Here is a 15,320-nt window from a genome sequence, read left to right on the forward strand (position 1 = left end):
TTAATGCATCCTTGCCGAATAACAGTAAAAAAATCTTACTGACCCCAAATTTTTTAGAAATCCAAGCACATGAATGGATCCGAGTGGAATCTCAGAATTCCTAAATTAAATCCCAATGGATAAAATCAAGTTCCATTTGGAAATATCACACATTCTGGAAGTTAAAAGTGTTTGTGTTTTTCTTGATGACATTAAGGGGAAAGTAAATCCTGCTATTAAATGAAGACAAGAACATCCCTGTGCTGGTTTCTCTGAAGCACTATTGCAACATCTGTAGGGAAATGCTCTTGAGATCTGAGAACAAAATCCATCATTGCACATTTCTCTGCTTTCTTAACCATACTTGCCATTTATTATTATTTCTCTTCTGTGCGTAACCTTTATCTGTGGTTCAAAACCCTCTGCTGACTGGAGCAGTTCTGGCAGATAGAGGAGGAATCGAGAACATTTCGCATGGTTCAAAAACTAGAGTGACTACAGCACTGTGTCTCTGTGTGACCAATAACATGAACGACAACAAACAGACCCAGAGGCTTAAAAAAATCTGGACGAAGACCTATCACGACAAAACAAAATTCAAAACTCCTACGAGACCCGTAAACACTCGATCCGGTCACACCGATCTGATGGTGTGTTATGTCATCTTTCATGTGTCTAAAAGATTCTGCTCAAGTTTACTTGGCAAAAAAAGTCACAGCTAGATTCCCATGAAGCAATAACATGAAGCTTTTGGGAAATGAAAGATGAACAAGACCCAGTTTTGAAACATTGCTTTCTAAGTCAGGTCTTTTTCTGAAGAAACCTTCTTTCATCCCGGTGTCCCACACTGTCCCAGTACTTGTTTAGATGCGTTTTGTTTTGTTCTCTCCTCTCCTCTCTGTCAGTTTTTAGGCATTATTGGAGCTGATCTCTCCCAGCAGCCAGTACGTTCTCATCCGTCCCTTTCCCTTCATCTCCACATCTCCCCTGAGCTCCAGCTGGAAGCAGTTGAATTCCTGCAGGACGGCCCGTGTGGCCTCTGAAACATGGATCTTCAGGGCTGATGGAGGAGAAATCAGCGCACAGTAGATTATGAAATAATCAGACACGCTCTTTTCTCTCTCTCTGTCTGTGTGTGAAGAAATATAGCCATAAAAGTAAACTCTCTTTAAGTTCACTTGAGTTGCTTTTTATTTCATTAATATTACATTATCTGTATGTACAGTTTTTTTCTTTAAATATACTTTTAAGATTTGAAGTACACTAGAAGTGCATATTCAATACAATAAAGGCTTTTCAGGAACACACACACACACACACACATCTTTTCTTCATTCATTTCTTTTCCTCACTGTCATTTTAGTTTAAATAACATATAATCAACCTTAAATACCGTGACTAAGGTTCATACTCATACTCAGTTTTACTCAAAGTTCACTCAAGTGATTTACAGACGCCAGACTAGTTTAAATGAATCATCAAAAAGTTGCAGCTTTTACACACAAAGAGGTCAGCCAATCATACCAGAGATCATTTACATATACAAGGCTTAAAGATGTAGTAAATGGATCAATTCCATGTGTCAGAAAGAGGGTGCAAAATTATAATTTTTAGCTACACCACTGTTCAAAACTACCATTTGGTAAATGCCACAGAAGTGTGGGACACAATCGTTTCAAAAGTCTGGAGGCACCTCACCTTCTCCATTGGATTCCATGCGTGAAGCTGTGTTGACGGTATCGCCAAACAAACAATACCGAGGCATTTTCAAACCAACCACCCCTGCACACACGGGGCCTGGACACATGAAAACACCCACCCACACACACATAACCATCAGTCAAAGCTCCCCATTAGTCAGCCATCAACACACAGATATGTCCTCAGAGAGGCCAGACTGCTTTGTGCTGTACTTGTACTCTATTAGACACTTTCCTGACCCCTGATCCTCACCGCTGTGGATGCCGATGCGTAGGCGGAGCTGCTGGTCGGGTCGGTGGCGGATTCGAAAGGAGTGAACAGCCTCCAGCAGAGCCAGAGACATGCGGGCGATCTCGCGTGCGTGCAGTTTCCCGTTCCTCACAGGAAGGCCCGACACCACCATGTAGGCGTCACCGATGGTCTCCACCTGGGGGCGCCACACAAAAACACATCGTTCGGCTCAGTGGTGGGCAGAGACTGTGAGAAACATCTCAGCCACTTAAAGGGATAGTTCTTAGTTTCTTTCTTCTGTTGAACACAAAAGAAGATATTTTGAAGAATGTGTGTAACTGAACAGTTGACGGTAGCCATTGACTTCCATAATACAGAAAAAAAATACAATGGAAGTCAATGGCTGCCGGAACCTGTTTTTTTCTTCAAAATATCTTCTTTTGTGTTCAACAGAAGAGAGAAATTCATACAAGTTGGGAAAAACATGAGGGTGAGCAACTGATGACAAATTTTCATTTTGGGTGAACTATCCCTTTAAGCTAATCGAGCACGTGTCGTTGAACAGGCAGTGAACGTAATGACTATCTGGAATTACCTTGTACACGTCAAAATTGTCGATGATTGCATCAAAGCAAGTGTAGAGATCATTCAGCAGCGTCACCACCTGTGGCGGGTGCAAATAGACAAATAGATCAGCTATAATTCAATACTGCACTCATGATTGTCACAGTAAAAAAACAAAATTAGCCTATAATTATTTGTGTGCGAGCGTTTACTGAATTACCCCTTTACAGAGGGATTCTGACCTGCATTGGTGTGCTTTCGGCTGATAATGCGGTGAAGCCCACAATGTCACTGAAGTAGATGGTGACCGAGTCAAAGGCTTCTGCCTGCACCATCTCACCTCGCTTCAGCTGCTCAGCCACTGAGCTAAAACAAAAACACACACACACACAATCAGATACTGCCTCAAAAAAAAAAAAAGTCAGAATTGCGAGATGTAAATTGATTTGAAAACGGGCCTTCCATACTTTACTGTCACTTTTGAATTAAATGATGAATAAAAGTATTAACTGCCTTAAAAATCTTATTGACCCCAGACTTTTGAATGGTAGCACATAGTCATATGGTTTACAAATGCTTTGGAAATTGGTTTGAACAAACTAGGACTCACTGTGGGAGGATCTGATAGAGCAGAGCTTCAGCTTTACGCTTCTCCTCATGGTACGCCTGCGTCCTCTCCTCCACCAGTTCCTCCAGGTTATTGGCATACTGCTCCATACGGGACAGGAGGTTATCCAGGATGTTGGAACCATATCCCCTGAGGAGATGAGGCAGAGACAAGAGTTGTGAATGTGTGTCTGATCACTGCAACACAGGCAGTGGAGGCACAAAAACATCAACTGAACACCCATAATACACAAGGTTTATTATGTAAACATTGATTAATAAAATATTAACTAAGAAAATTATTATTCAAATTTTAGTTGACTGGATTTACTACAGATAAGAGCATAGTACTCCTAGCTCCATCTAAGACTTTATACCATGCTTACATACTATCCCACAGAATTGCAATTTTGAGAACAAATCAGTGCATAAAATTTGAAAAAGACTCACTGTATTTCATGTCATGCTTTAAAAGGGTTACAAACTCTTTTGCTATGCTCGTTTTAATGCTCGCTTTAATGCTAAAGCGTATTGTGTCATGTTCATAAAGTGAATTTACACACAAAAGACAGGCACATTGTTTTAATTTGGCCAACATTTCTTTCATTATTCCTGGATGAGACTCCCGGCCAGGCTGAAATTTTGTCCCAGTCTGGCATTAAATTAATATTTGTAAATATTTGTGGCTTGAAACAGCTGAAAAATTGAAAGTGTACTGCAGCTCTATGGATGTTTTGCCATTCGGGTAGGATTATTAAAATGTATTAAAACTATTAAAAACATTTCTCTTATAAAGCGGAATTAAAATAACATACATATAAGCAATTATATGAACTGAGAAAAACGGAATAAGATCACATATATAAAATAAATAAATAGTCCTATTCACGAAATATATTTGACTTAAATAATTCACAGAAACGAAAGAAAAACTACGACAAGTTCTATATGCCGAGTTTCTGTTCACGGAAAGTTCACAATTTCACGGAAAGGAAATCAATAGCCTATATGGCAGAAAACGACATCTGTTTGTTTTCTTTACTTTGTAAAGCACAGTGTTTTGTTGTTATTGTGACTGTACACAAATAAAAGTAGACCCTTTATAGTTTCATATGATGTCTCACTCTTATCTTTGTTTCTGCTGTGATAAGGGACAAATTCAAGTGATCTCGCAGGCGCATACCTCGCTCACCCGCACACACACAACATATTAGGCTAGTTATTAGCCTATCGCAGCCTGTTCATTACAAGCGGCAACCTTCCGGTCTCTCTCGTGAAACCAATACGGAAGTGACTAAAACTGCAATTCATCGACTGGCCGCTAGAGGCTGGCTCCAAAAGGGAGTCAGTCCCATAGACTCTCCATGTTAAAATGCCCAACTTTACAGCAGAAAAAAATATGTTTATAACCTAGTACAAAAAGTGGTTTTGGTCTATATAGCTAATTTTGCCCTTCATGACAACTGTGAGGGTGGTGAATTTTTTGTATAACTCATCCGTTTAAATTATATTAAGCCTTAAAGTTCTGCATAATTAAGGGCGTGGCCACTTGAGTGACAGGTGGATTGCTGCTGCTGTCACCACCGTCGAGCTAGGTGGGCGTGGTTTCAGCAACCAGCTCCTGCCTCTTTGCCCATTTTCGATTATCCGGGAGTGACGCGCGGTGACGCACTGCCAAGATGGCAACGGCCGGCTCCGCCTACTTTAGGCTTCAAAAACACTGTCCATAAACCTACAGGTGACATCACTGATACTACGTCCATGTTTTTATACAGTCTATGGTTCATTAACAAAATAAAATAAGCCAGCCAAACTTAGGCTACACTACTCAATTTAAATAGACCAAAGTACAATCCATTGCGTTCACCCACCAAACATTGCACATGTGAAGGATGATTTACAGGCAGTGAAGTTCAAATCATAATAAATAATAGTTTAGCATTCAAATACATCATGAATATGGAAACATTTTTGAGTGGATTCGTACCGAGTATGAGAGGTAGGCTATGTGAGCCCAACGACCGTTTCAGTTTCAGCAGCAGTGAATTCGTTTTGAGTTGATGTTCAACTAGGCTACTTGTACTATTTTTCATTCGTTTTCTGAATACCGTTAAATTTAAAGGATTTGTTATGGAGAGAGAAGAACTAGCCTAAAATAGCTTTTAGTAGGCCTAATGGTTATCTGTATTTATAATGTAAGTAAATATTTACATTTATTTACCGGCATTTTACATTAGGCTATTCATGAATGTAATAATAAAATGCGACTCGGCCTTTACGCGGCTTAGACTACCGTTTTTTTTTTCAAAACGCAATTTTATAAAAGGTATTTTTAACCATGCAGCAAACGTTTTAAAATATCTTTAAAAATTTACTTAAAAAAACTAGTGAACCTTTGTATGTGTGTCTGTTATTAACATATATTACATATGCATATAAATTTCAGGTAACACTTTGGGCCCTATTTTAACGATTTAAGCGCATAGTCTAAAGCGCAAGGCGCAGGTGCACTTAGGGCATGTCCGAATCCACTTTTGCTAGTTTAATGATGGGAAAAACGGTCGGCGCGCCCAGCGCATGGTCTAAAAGGGTTGTGCCTATTCTCTTAATGAGTAATGGGTGTGCTTTGGGCATAACATGCAATAAACCAATCAGAGTCTCATCTCCCATTCCCTTTAAGAGTTGCTCTCACGCCATGGCGGATTAGCTATTTATATGGTGGAATTTGCAAGAGCAAAGACTGAACAGAGAGGAAACGGAGCTGCATTGTAATCCTTTCATTTTTTTATTAATATTTGGCATGTTTGCGTAATGCTGCGCGTCCCTGTGTGTGTAATAAGCAGAGTGTATGCCCACCTATAGGCGCATATTACTAATGCGCTCTTTAAATAAAAAAATGTCAAATTTGTCATTTGAGCTCTTGTGTGTGAGCTGATTTGTGAATCAGGTACCGGTTATTCTTGCGAAGCAGTACTTTAATCTGGTTGAAGTCGGGCCTCTCGTTGACGTCTTCTGACCAGCAGCGCTGCATCAGCTGTCCCAACTCATCGCTGTGGCTCTGAGGACACAGCAGCGGCCGCAGGTACGGCCAGCAGCCCTCCGCCACACGCTCTATGATCTCTGAACCACAAAACAAGAGACAGTAATGATAAGAAAAATGAACAAACATGCAATTAAACATTCTCCAGACAGCGAGTTACACAACTCTCTATCACACAGGAAATAACATACACAAATTAGCACATAAAATTAGCATAGCAAATTTGACAGAAAAACAGTGATTGCGATCGGACTCCCCACTGGTGCGAGGGATAGAAGGAGAGCAAATGTGTGAGGAAAAAAAAAGAGATGAAAGTGTCATTCGCAGGTTTTGAGAAGACCTTGGACTTAACAAATGTCTTCACAGCAATCAACAGGAGTGATGATGATACAAAGCTGTCATGACCTTTCTGTCCCACTCCACACCTCACTGCACTCAGGAAAAAAAAAAATATATACATTCCCAATATCTTCATCCCTCAGTCTTTTAGCTGGCTCTAAAATACGACTGGATGAGCTACATACAAAGCTGTTTTAAAGTAGCTGATATATACACTTTAAAGAAGGCCACACATTTTGATGTGTAACTGTGTAACTGTAAGGCCACATATTTTGATGTGTTGACATACTAAAGTACATAAAGTACTTGATTGTAATTGTAACTGTATTTTGTTATTTGATATTACATTTAAAGAGATATTTCACAAAAAAAAAAAGAAATGTCTGTCATTAATTACTCACCCTCATGTCGTTCCAAACCTGTAAGACCTTCGTTCATCTTCAGAAGACAAATTAAGATATTTTTGATGAACAAAAAGTACACCAAAATATTCGCGTAGCTTCATAACATTACGGTTGAACCCCTGATGTCACATGGACTATTATAACGATATCCTTACCACCTTTCTGGGCCTTGAACGTGTCGATTGCATTGCTGTCTATGCAGGGTCAGAAAGCTCTTAGATTTAATCAGAAATATCTTAATTTGTGTTCTGAAGATGAACGAAGGTCTTACAGGCTTGGAACGACACGAGAGTAATTAATGACAGAATTTTCATTTTTGGGTGAACTACCCCTTTAAAGTTTATATATTTTAAATGTACTAAATTGCTACTTTATCATTACAAATGTGTAATTACTAATATATGTAAATATTGTATCATATTATGTGATCATATTTCAAAGACAATATATAAGTCATTATGAAACTACACAAAAAAAGATGTATTTAAGTCTTACTTAAGTGAGCCAACTGTAAAGTTCACCTATGTTTTTTAATATTAAAATGTACATTTTCATTTAATTCCATTTAACATGGAGTTAAGTGTTTAAAAACATTTCATTCAGTTAACACTTAAAGGCAGGGTAGGTGATTTGATTCAAAAACATTTTTTGTTATGCTGGTTGAAAGTTTTCACATCCCGATAGCAATCACTAAGTTAAGTGGTCTAAATATATTTATATGTATTCATATAATCTGTAGAAGGTGTAGGACTGTAAAATGTTTGTCCAGTCAGCGTATGTATTCACATACCTCTGTGCACCCTTTTTGCACAGACATGATACGTCCTCAACACAGTCCATTACGCTATACTGCAGACCGGGCGAGAATGGAATTATTATTGTATTATTAAGCGCTTTGTACTGTAATGTTTTCTCACCGGTGAATGAGACATGAGGTAATCTGACAGCATTGACGCCATCTCTCATCTTGTCGCTGGTTAGCCTCTGGTCTGCTTGTGCACGCTCATGTGTTTTGGAGGAGGCGTGGCTTTGGAGAGTGATTTGCATGTAGGGTGGGATCTTATGCTTTCAAAGCTGTCTCTGAAATCGCCTACCCTACCTTTAAATATATTCTAAGTATTTTTGTAGTACGTACTACTTTTTAAAGGTATGCTTAAGTGTACTCTTTTTTTACTTAAGCATACTTCCGTTGCTCTGACAGTTAATGGCATTCTCTCATTGCTGTCTTTGACTCCCTTTGTTCTGGTGGTGAGCTGGCTCTGCTCCAGACACGTCACTCATGTTTTGTTGTCTCTCTTTAATGCAGCCGCTGGTATGTGTGTGGTGATCCGTTTATGAGGACGGGTGACATTCACTGAGTGTGTGTTTGTATCCATGACTCTGTACATAAGCAATACTGACACCAATAGAATGTAAATAAGACTCAGAACATACCGTAACAAAACAAAGACTTCCCCACCCAAAGCACACAAAATAAAGAAAGCAACAGAGACAGTTACTGTGTCACTGCTGAAAGTGACCAGGACACTTTGCACAAACAAAGAATACTTCTAAAGGTTTATATGCAGCATAGCTTATAACCGGTATCTTTATTGCAAGTATTTGTGTATATATTGGCCACTTAAAAATGCCTCAATGTCATTGCAGTACATATCATTAAACCAATTGTCATTTGTACAAATGCTACTTGAACTTTTCTTAGAACTAACTTCACTTGTCTGAGAGATTTTTACTTTGACTTTTTAAGGAATAGTTCATCTAAAATATGTACTCACCCTCAGGCCATCCAAGATCTAGATGAGTTTGTTTCTTCATCAGAACAGATTTGGAGAAATTCAGCATTTCATCACTTGCTGACCAATGGTTCCTCTGCAGTGAATGGGTGTCGTTAGGGTTTAACAGCTGATAAAAACATCACAATAATCCACACGACTCCAGTCAGTGGTTTGAAGAAAAAATGTATTGATGATGTTTCACTTCACAAGACGTTAATTGATGGACTGGAGTGGTGTGGATTACTTGTTTGATCAGCTGTTTGGACTCTCATTCTGACGGCACCCATTCACTGCAGAGGATCCATTGTTGAGCAAATGATGAAATTCTAAATTTCTCCAAATCTGTTCCCATGAAGAAACAAATTCATCTACATCTTGGATGGACCTGAGGGTGAGTACATTTTCAGTTTTGGGTGAACTATTCCTTTAATAGGCTGGTGTTTTATTTAAAACCTAAGACATCTTTTTTTATGTGAAATCTTTAGCTTTTGAAGTATGATATCTTTAAAATAAATGTCACTTGGTTTAATATTTTGTTATCTAACGCAATGGCATCTTAAGTGTGCAAAGATGATTTAGGCCACTGTTACTAATGCTTTGACAAATGAAACTGTTTTGATTGTGCTCACAAAGTGAGTAAGCAAGAGAGAGGTGAGGTGAATGTAATCACAGGTGACACGGAAAGGAAAAATGACATGGAAAAGCAACCCGTGCTATCAGTGTAATTCACTGCATAAATCTTAACACATTTTATTTAATGTTGTTTTGATTCACATCAAAGCACTAAACGAGAAAACACTCTCACCTGCATAATGAGTTAACCATTCTCATGGTTATTCATATTCACCAAAAAACTTCTCTTGAAAGCGTGTAATAAAATTACTGTCTATTTTACGGTTCTCTAAGGATTAAGCAGCAAGCGACGCTTTTCAGAGACTGTTGCTAAAAGGTAATGTTCACCCAAATATGACAATTTCTCTTGTGTGCTTCTATTGCAATTTGCTATTAAACAAGCGAAAAACAATGAAATCAGTCACGTGCACTAAGTGATATATAGGACTGTCCACAATACACTCAGAAAAAAAAAACTAAAACAAAAAAAAAAGACACAAAAGCTAAAACTTATATTTTTGTACCTTATTTACCCCAAATGATACATATTAATTCCTTAAAGGTACACATTAGTACCTAAAAGGTACATATTAGTACTTCTTAAAAAAAGGTACCTGTTTTGTACCTGTTTTTTCCCCCGAGAGTGTTGAAAAAAAAAACTTTTAAAATATAGAACTGTAATCTTCATGCTGATTTCAGTGTTGTTATTGTTAACTAAAATAAAAACTGAAAATATTAATTAAAAATAAAAAAATATTTTTAAAACAAAATGAAAATTAGTTTAATTGATATTGGTAATTTAATTGTATTGATAATTGAAATAAAGCTGAAATCAAATATAATTATCAGATAAAACATTTAAACTTGAACAAAAATGAGAAATGTTGCATTGGCAGCCAAGTGAAATAAATATGTTTAGGTTGAAGTATTAAAATGACAAACTAAAACTGAAATAAAAATAAAATAAAGTTATATAGAAATATAAAAATAAAAAAATTAAATATAACAAAATTAATAAAAATAAAATTATAATACTAAAAGCTAATTAAAAATATGAATAAATAATATAATAATATATAAATATTATTAAAACAACACTGGTTGGTTTCATATGGTTTCATATAAGATCCAATTGATTTTTCTCTGTATTTATTTATTTATTTTTATTATTTTTATTTATATATTAATTCATTAATATTATTAAACTTTTGGGCAGTTGCAGCACATGACATGAGGCTTTTCTGCAACATAATATCAGGACATATTGTTGATATTTTTATGACATAATGGCTTCCAAAAAAAATCAAAATAAATTTTAATTCAGAAATTAAAAACAGGTTCATCACTAAAGAGGTGTATTAATGTCATTGTATGTATGAATAAAATGTTTAATGGATTAAAAAAAAAAAAAAAAAAAAAAAATTTATCTTCCAAAAAAAATCAAAATAAATTTTAATTCAGAAATTAAAAACAGGTTCATCACTAAAGAGGTGTATTAATGTCATTGTATGTATGAATAAAATTTTTAATGGATTAAAAAAAAAAAAAAAAGAATAGAACTAGTCAAAAAATAACCTTGATTACACCTTCAGAGCATTGTGTTTGACCTCTGACCTTTAGGGCTGAGACAAGGGCCTTCCAGGTAGAAGACGCCCTTCAGCAGGGCAAGTTCCTGCAGGATGATGCCAAAGCTGTAGACGTCACCCTTCTGTGTCCCACATGCAGGTGGGTTGTCGGCACGCAGAAGCTCTGGGGCCGTCCACAGCTTGCCTGCGAACGCAAACATGGATATTACATCTTCACACGCACGCAATCTGTATCTACGTGTTGCCACGGTACTCACGTGCATAGAGAGTGTGCACATCCTCCAGGTTGTTCTCCTTGCGGAAACTTTCCAGGCCGTAATCGGTGATCTTCAGCACGAAGCGACTGTCCACCACGCAGTTGGAAGACTTCAGGTTGCCGTGGGAGACAATGACGCTGTTGTGGAGGAACGCCATTCCCTGAGTGGTGAAAAGATGACAGTCTTACAAAGACATCTGACAGCATCCATCGTATTTACCAACACCACACCATGAAAATATTAATTACAGACTCTTTTGCAACTGCAATATGCTTTCTGGAGTCATAATTTGCTCGTCAGGGAACCGACATCCTCATGAACCATTTCAAATTACAGACGTCTCAAAACCACCCCTATGAAATCTCTCACAGGAGCGAGCCTCGATTTAACCGAGAACTATATTTTAAAAAATGCAAAGCAGTTTGATGTGAAAGATTTATGTTTTAGTGTTCTTTGACAAGCATCATTAAAACAGCAAGACATCTTTCCCTTTCCTTTTCCTCCTGAGATTAAGAGCAGAAGAGTCTCTGATGGGAAATGCTCACCTTAACAATGTCATTGATCAGAGAATAGCGAAACATCCAGTCCAGCGTGATTCCTTCACTCTCCATGAGGTCCTACAGGTCACACACACACACCCACCCACACACACACACACACACACCCACGCGCACACACACACACCCACGCACACACACACACACACACACACACACCATGTGGCTCATAAGGAGAGTTTGTGTGGAAACAAGACTTGATGGATATTAATTATATTCCCTCACATCATCCTGTCAGTTATGTGTTATTATATTTTCACATTTTATATCTAAAGTGTGTAATTTTCTTGTTAAAATACTTTATCCCAGTTTGAATGTGCAGAGACAACTCTATGCAAGCCATTTGTAGACTGACTTTGAAGAGTGTAAACACTGTGGTGCTTTCAAAACATTGCTGTTTGCTGGAGCAATCTGACATAGCAACACTGGCTCAACCAACAGCATTACTTTGGGGGCGGGGCTACCCATTTTTGGTGCAAAGTCTTCTAGTGGCACATTAAAGTCCTCCTAGGAAGTTCGTATTTATGAGTTGGGAAGTTGAAATTACGACATCAGGTGCATTCAAATCACTTTGGTTGGAGCAAGGTGGCGATGTTCCTTTTCTACATAAAATCCAACATCATTTTTTTTTAACTTTACATCTATAGAATGATGAATAAACCCTAGCCCTAACCCTAGTTTTTATTAGATTTATGAGGGTGCTGTAAATTGATTTGGAATTGTATGATACCATGGTATTTTCAACATGCACCTTAAATATTTTTATTGAAAACAAACAAAAAAAAATCATTAATTTTAACAAATTTACTATTAATAGAAAGGCTGCATCCATTGCACTGCGACACCCCCAACTCTCATAATTACTAATGTTTATGTTACTAGATCTTTTCGACATGATTTGAATGCACCGTAAGGCAGTCTCTTAAAGTGACTGATTCTGTTACGTTCCACATAGGCAGCATCATCATGTGCCACTCACATGAAGCGCACAAGAGATTCAACCAAAGACTATAGATATACAAAGAGAGTTCCTTCCTGTTACTTACGAATCGGAGAAACTGCAATGCGCAATATGGCCGAGTAGACATGCCTTCTGAATGAAAGAGTCAATTGTTTATTGGTAAAGTCATTGCGTCACTGCAGGTGCCGTTAGAAGCAACAAGAAGGAACAACAATTTTGGGGCAGTTAATTTCAGATTTTGTTGCTGATTTGAAATATGTCATTTAATTGTGAGCTCAGCAGGCAGTTTTTTAGATTTCAGGATTCCCCCATTCATTTAGATATAGGGCTTGGGCTTGGATGCCCGGAATAGCTGCCCGGAGACGTTGCAAATATGTCCGTCAGCTTTCCTTGAAAGGGACTTTGATTCAACTCACAGCTGATTCCAGTAGAGTTTGACATTAGCATGTTGCTAAGCTAACAATATATATTCTAATAAAGCACAAAATACATAGCACAGACAAATATTAGCTAAAACAGAAGATTTAAATTATATTAAACCGTTTTTAATCTACTTTAAAAAAAAAAAGATTTAAATAAATGTTGATTTTTTTTTCACTAAGCCAGTGAGGTTTTTGCTTAACTAAATCTATTCAAATTTGTTTTCGGTAATTGAAATGAAGCTGAAATAGAAAAATAAACATTAGGTGAAAAAATAGAAAATGAAAAATATTGCCTTGGCAACTAACTCATATAAATAATCTGAAGTTGAACAAGTTAAAGTACTACAGTTACTAAAACTAAAATTGAAATAAAAAAAAAAGAAAACATAGAAATTTAAAAAAGAAAAAAAAAATGACAAAAACAAAAAATAGATTAAAATGTATAAAATTAAAATAAATTGAAAAAAATTAACTGATAAATATGAACTGAAAAACTGAAAATATAAAATTATTAGCTAATCGAAAATATTGTGTTGGTCCTATCTGTCAAACATACATGCAGTGTAGCCTTAGAAGAAGATATCTTAGAAGGCAACATAGTTATTCATGTCAGAAATATGTCTAAAAATGTTGTCTAATTAGATGGTAGAAGCTGCAAGTAGTGATGATTATTTTTGTGTTTGTTAACATTTATGTGTCTATACATTTAAAAAAGACAAAACAAATTTTTTAATGAATTATTTAACACTTAAATGTATTATGTATTTATTTATGTACTGTATGTATTTATTTGTTTGTTTATTTATGCATGCAGTAAAAAAGGTTGGCAAGGCAAGTCAAAATTTGAATCCTTATTACTGAGCCCTGCTTGGTGAAACAAAAAGTGTTGCATAAACACAAGTCATCTATTAATACATCAACTGTAGGTGCAGTAACTGTGAGCAGTGGGGTGCGTGAGTGTTCACCTGTAAGCTTCCTCGAGGGCAGTACTCAGTAAGGATGCAGATGTTGGGTGGGTCGATACAAGAGCCGATAAAGCGCGTCAAGTGTTCATTCTGTACATCACGCATCTATTATAGGAGGAGAAAGGAACAGAAGGGAAAAGAGGAGGGAGAACAGCATGACGAGGAGAGGACAAAGAGAGAGAGAGAGTTGTTTAGTCCCTCTTTTCCATCAGTCCCCGGCTATTAATATCTCCCAGGACATCATATAAACTTAATTAAGGCACCTGGCAAAAAGCACAAAACGGCATGGATGCACACTTACATGTTTGAGTTCAAACAGCACTTTCCTGGTGAGCTCGATGCGTTTCTTGTTGACATACTTAATGGCTGTTATGTTTCCCTGGAAAAGAGGCACCAACGCACATTAGTTTCACCCTGATTGCTATTGTGGACTTGGCAAAGAGCTTTGGGGATGGGGGACCATCATTTAAGAGAAGAAAAAGAGCAACATAATGCGTTAATTAAGCACCATCCTAATTAATGGGGGAAATGATGACATGTGGACATGAATAGCGCTCATCCTCAGGGGTTCTGCTTAATTGGAGAGGAACTATAGCTCATCCATTGAAGAATGGGCCCATTAGCCAGGGCACGCCGACGGCATTATAGGAGATCCAAGGATGAACCCTTCCATCATTTGACACTTCTGTTGCTAGGCAGAATCTGTTATTTATTTATGTTCAAAACAGCACACCGCCTGGAACAGAATCACACAACTCACAGCAATAGAATGAAAAGGTAAAACAAAACAGAACTGGAAGTGGGTGGGGCTTAGTAGACCAGATTTTCCCTGTGTTCCATACGGAAGGGCTCATCCCTATGCCCTAATCCCTTCAAAGGGTTTACCCTCCGGAGTGAGAGCTTCGAAGGGTTGAAGGGTGTAGGGGACCAAACAACTGTTTCTTGAAGTGCCCTTCTGCGTCATCATCACATGCCCACACGGAGGTGCCGTCATCATGCAAAGAATCTGCGCAAAGGATCATGGGAGCCCGAAGTGTCCATCAGTTGTACCCTTCGAAATCCTTCATTCCGAAGGGCACTTTGAAGTGGCCAGTTTTGAGCACTTCGGTTTGGAACGACCCTTCAATATGGTGGCCATGATTGTTTTCACTCCGTAGTGCCCTCCGGAGGGCGATATATTCCGTTTGGAATGCACCGCTAGTCTCTAATTAGGGTGGTCATATGTGCCATTTGTACGGGACACGTCCTGGCAAGGATTTTTATATTGCCAAAAACATCCAAAGTAGTTTGGCCAATAACATGCAGGAATTGTACATAACCG

At 37.7% G+C, this 15,320-nt stretch overlaps 1 protein-coding gene across 1 annotated transcript in view; it reads right to left on the reverse strand.

Moving 5' to 3' along the window:
• Window positions 1-15,320, reverse strand: part of LOC107694365 (atrial natriuretic peptide receptor 1-like) — a 107,827-nt gene continuing 92,507 nt past the window's right edge. The window contains exons 11-22 of the mRNA XM_016494057.1: window positions 14,301-14,378; window positions 14,000-14,104; window positions 11,640-11,711; window positions 11,095-11,254; window positions 10,866-11,021; window positions 6,033-6,201; window positions 3,086-3,232; window positions 2,718-2,841; window positions 2,507-2,575; window positions 1,933-2,107; window positions 1,678-1,776; window positions 1-1,039 (exon numbers count right to left, since the gene is read on the reverse strand). Coding sequence (XP_016349543.1) covers window positions 888-1,039; window positions 1,678-1,776; window positions 1,933-2,107; window positions 2,507-2,575; window positions 2,718-2,841; window positions 3,086-3,232; window positions 6,033-6,201; window positions 10,866-11,021; window positions 11,095-11,254; window positions 11,640-11,711; window positions 14,000-14,104; window positions 14,301-14,378 — 1,506 coding nt within the window. The 3' untranslated portion in view covers window positions 1-887. The remainder of the gene's footprint in view (window positions 1,040-1,677; window positions 1,777-1,932; window positions 2,108-2,506; window positions 2,576-2,717; window positions 2,842-3,085; window positions 3,233-6,032; window positions 6,202-10,865; window positions 11,022-11,094; window positions 11,255-11,639; window positions 11,712-13,999; window positions 14,105-14,300; window positions 14,379-15,320) is intronic.

The sequence above is a fragment of the Sinocyclocheilus anshuiensis genome, unplaced genomic scaffold (genome assembly GCF_001515605.1).
Source record: "Sinocyclocheilus anshuiensis isolate Anshui unplaced genomic scaffold, SAMN03320099.WGS_v1.1 scaffold1240, whole genome shotgun sequence".
Classification (NCBI taxonomy): domain Eukaryota; kingdom Metazoa; phylum Chordata; class Actinopteri; order Cypriniformes; family Cyprinidae; genus Sinocyclocheilus; species Sinocyclocheilus anshuiensis.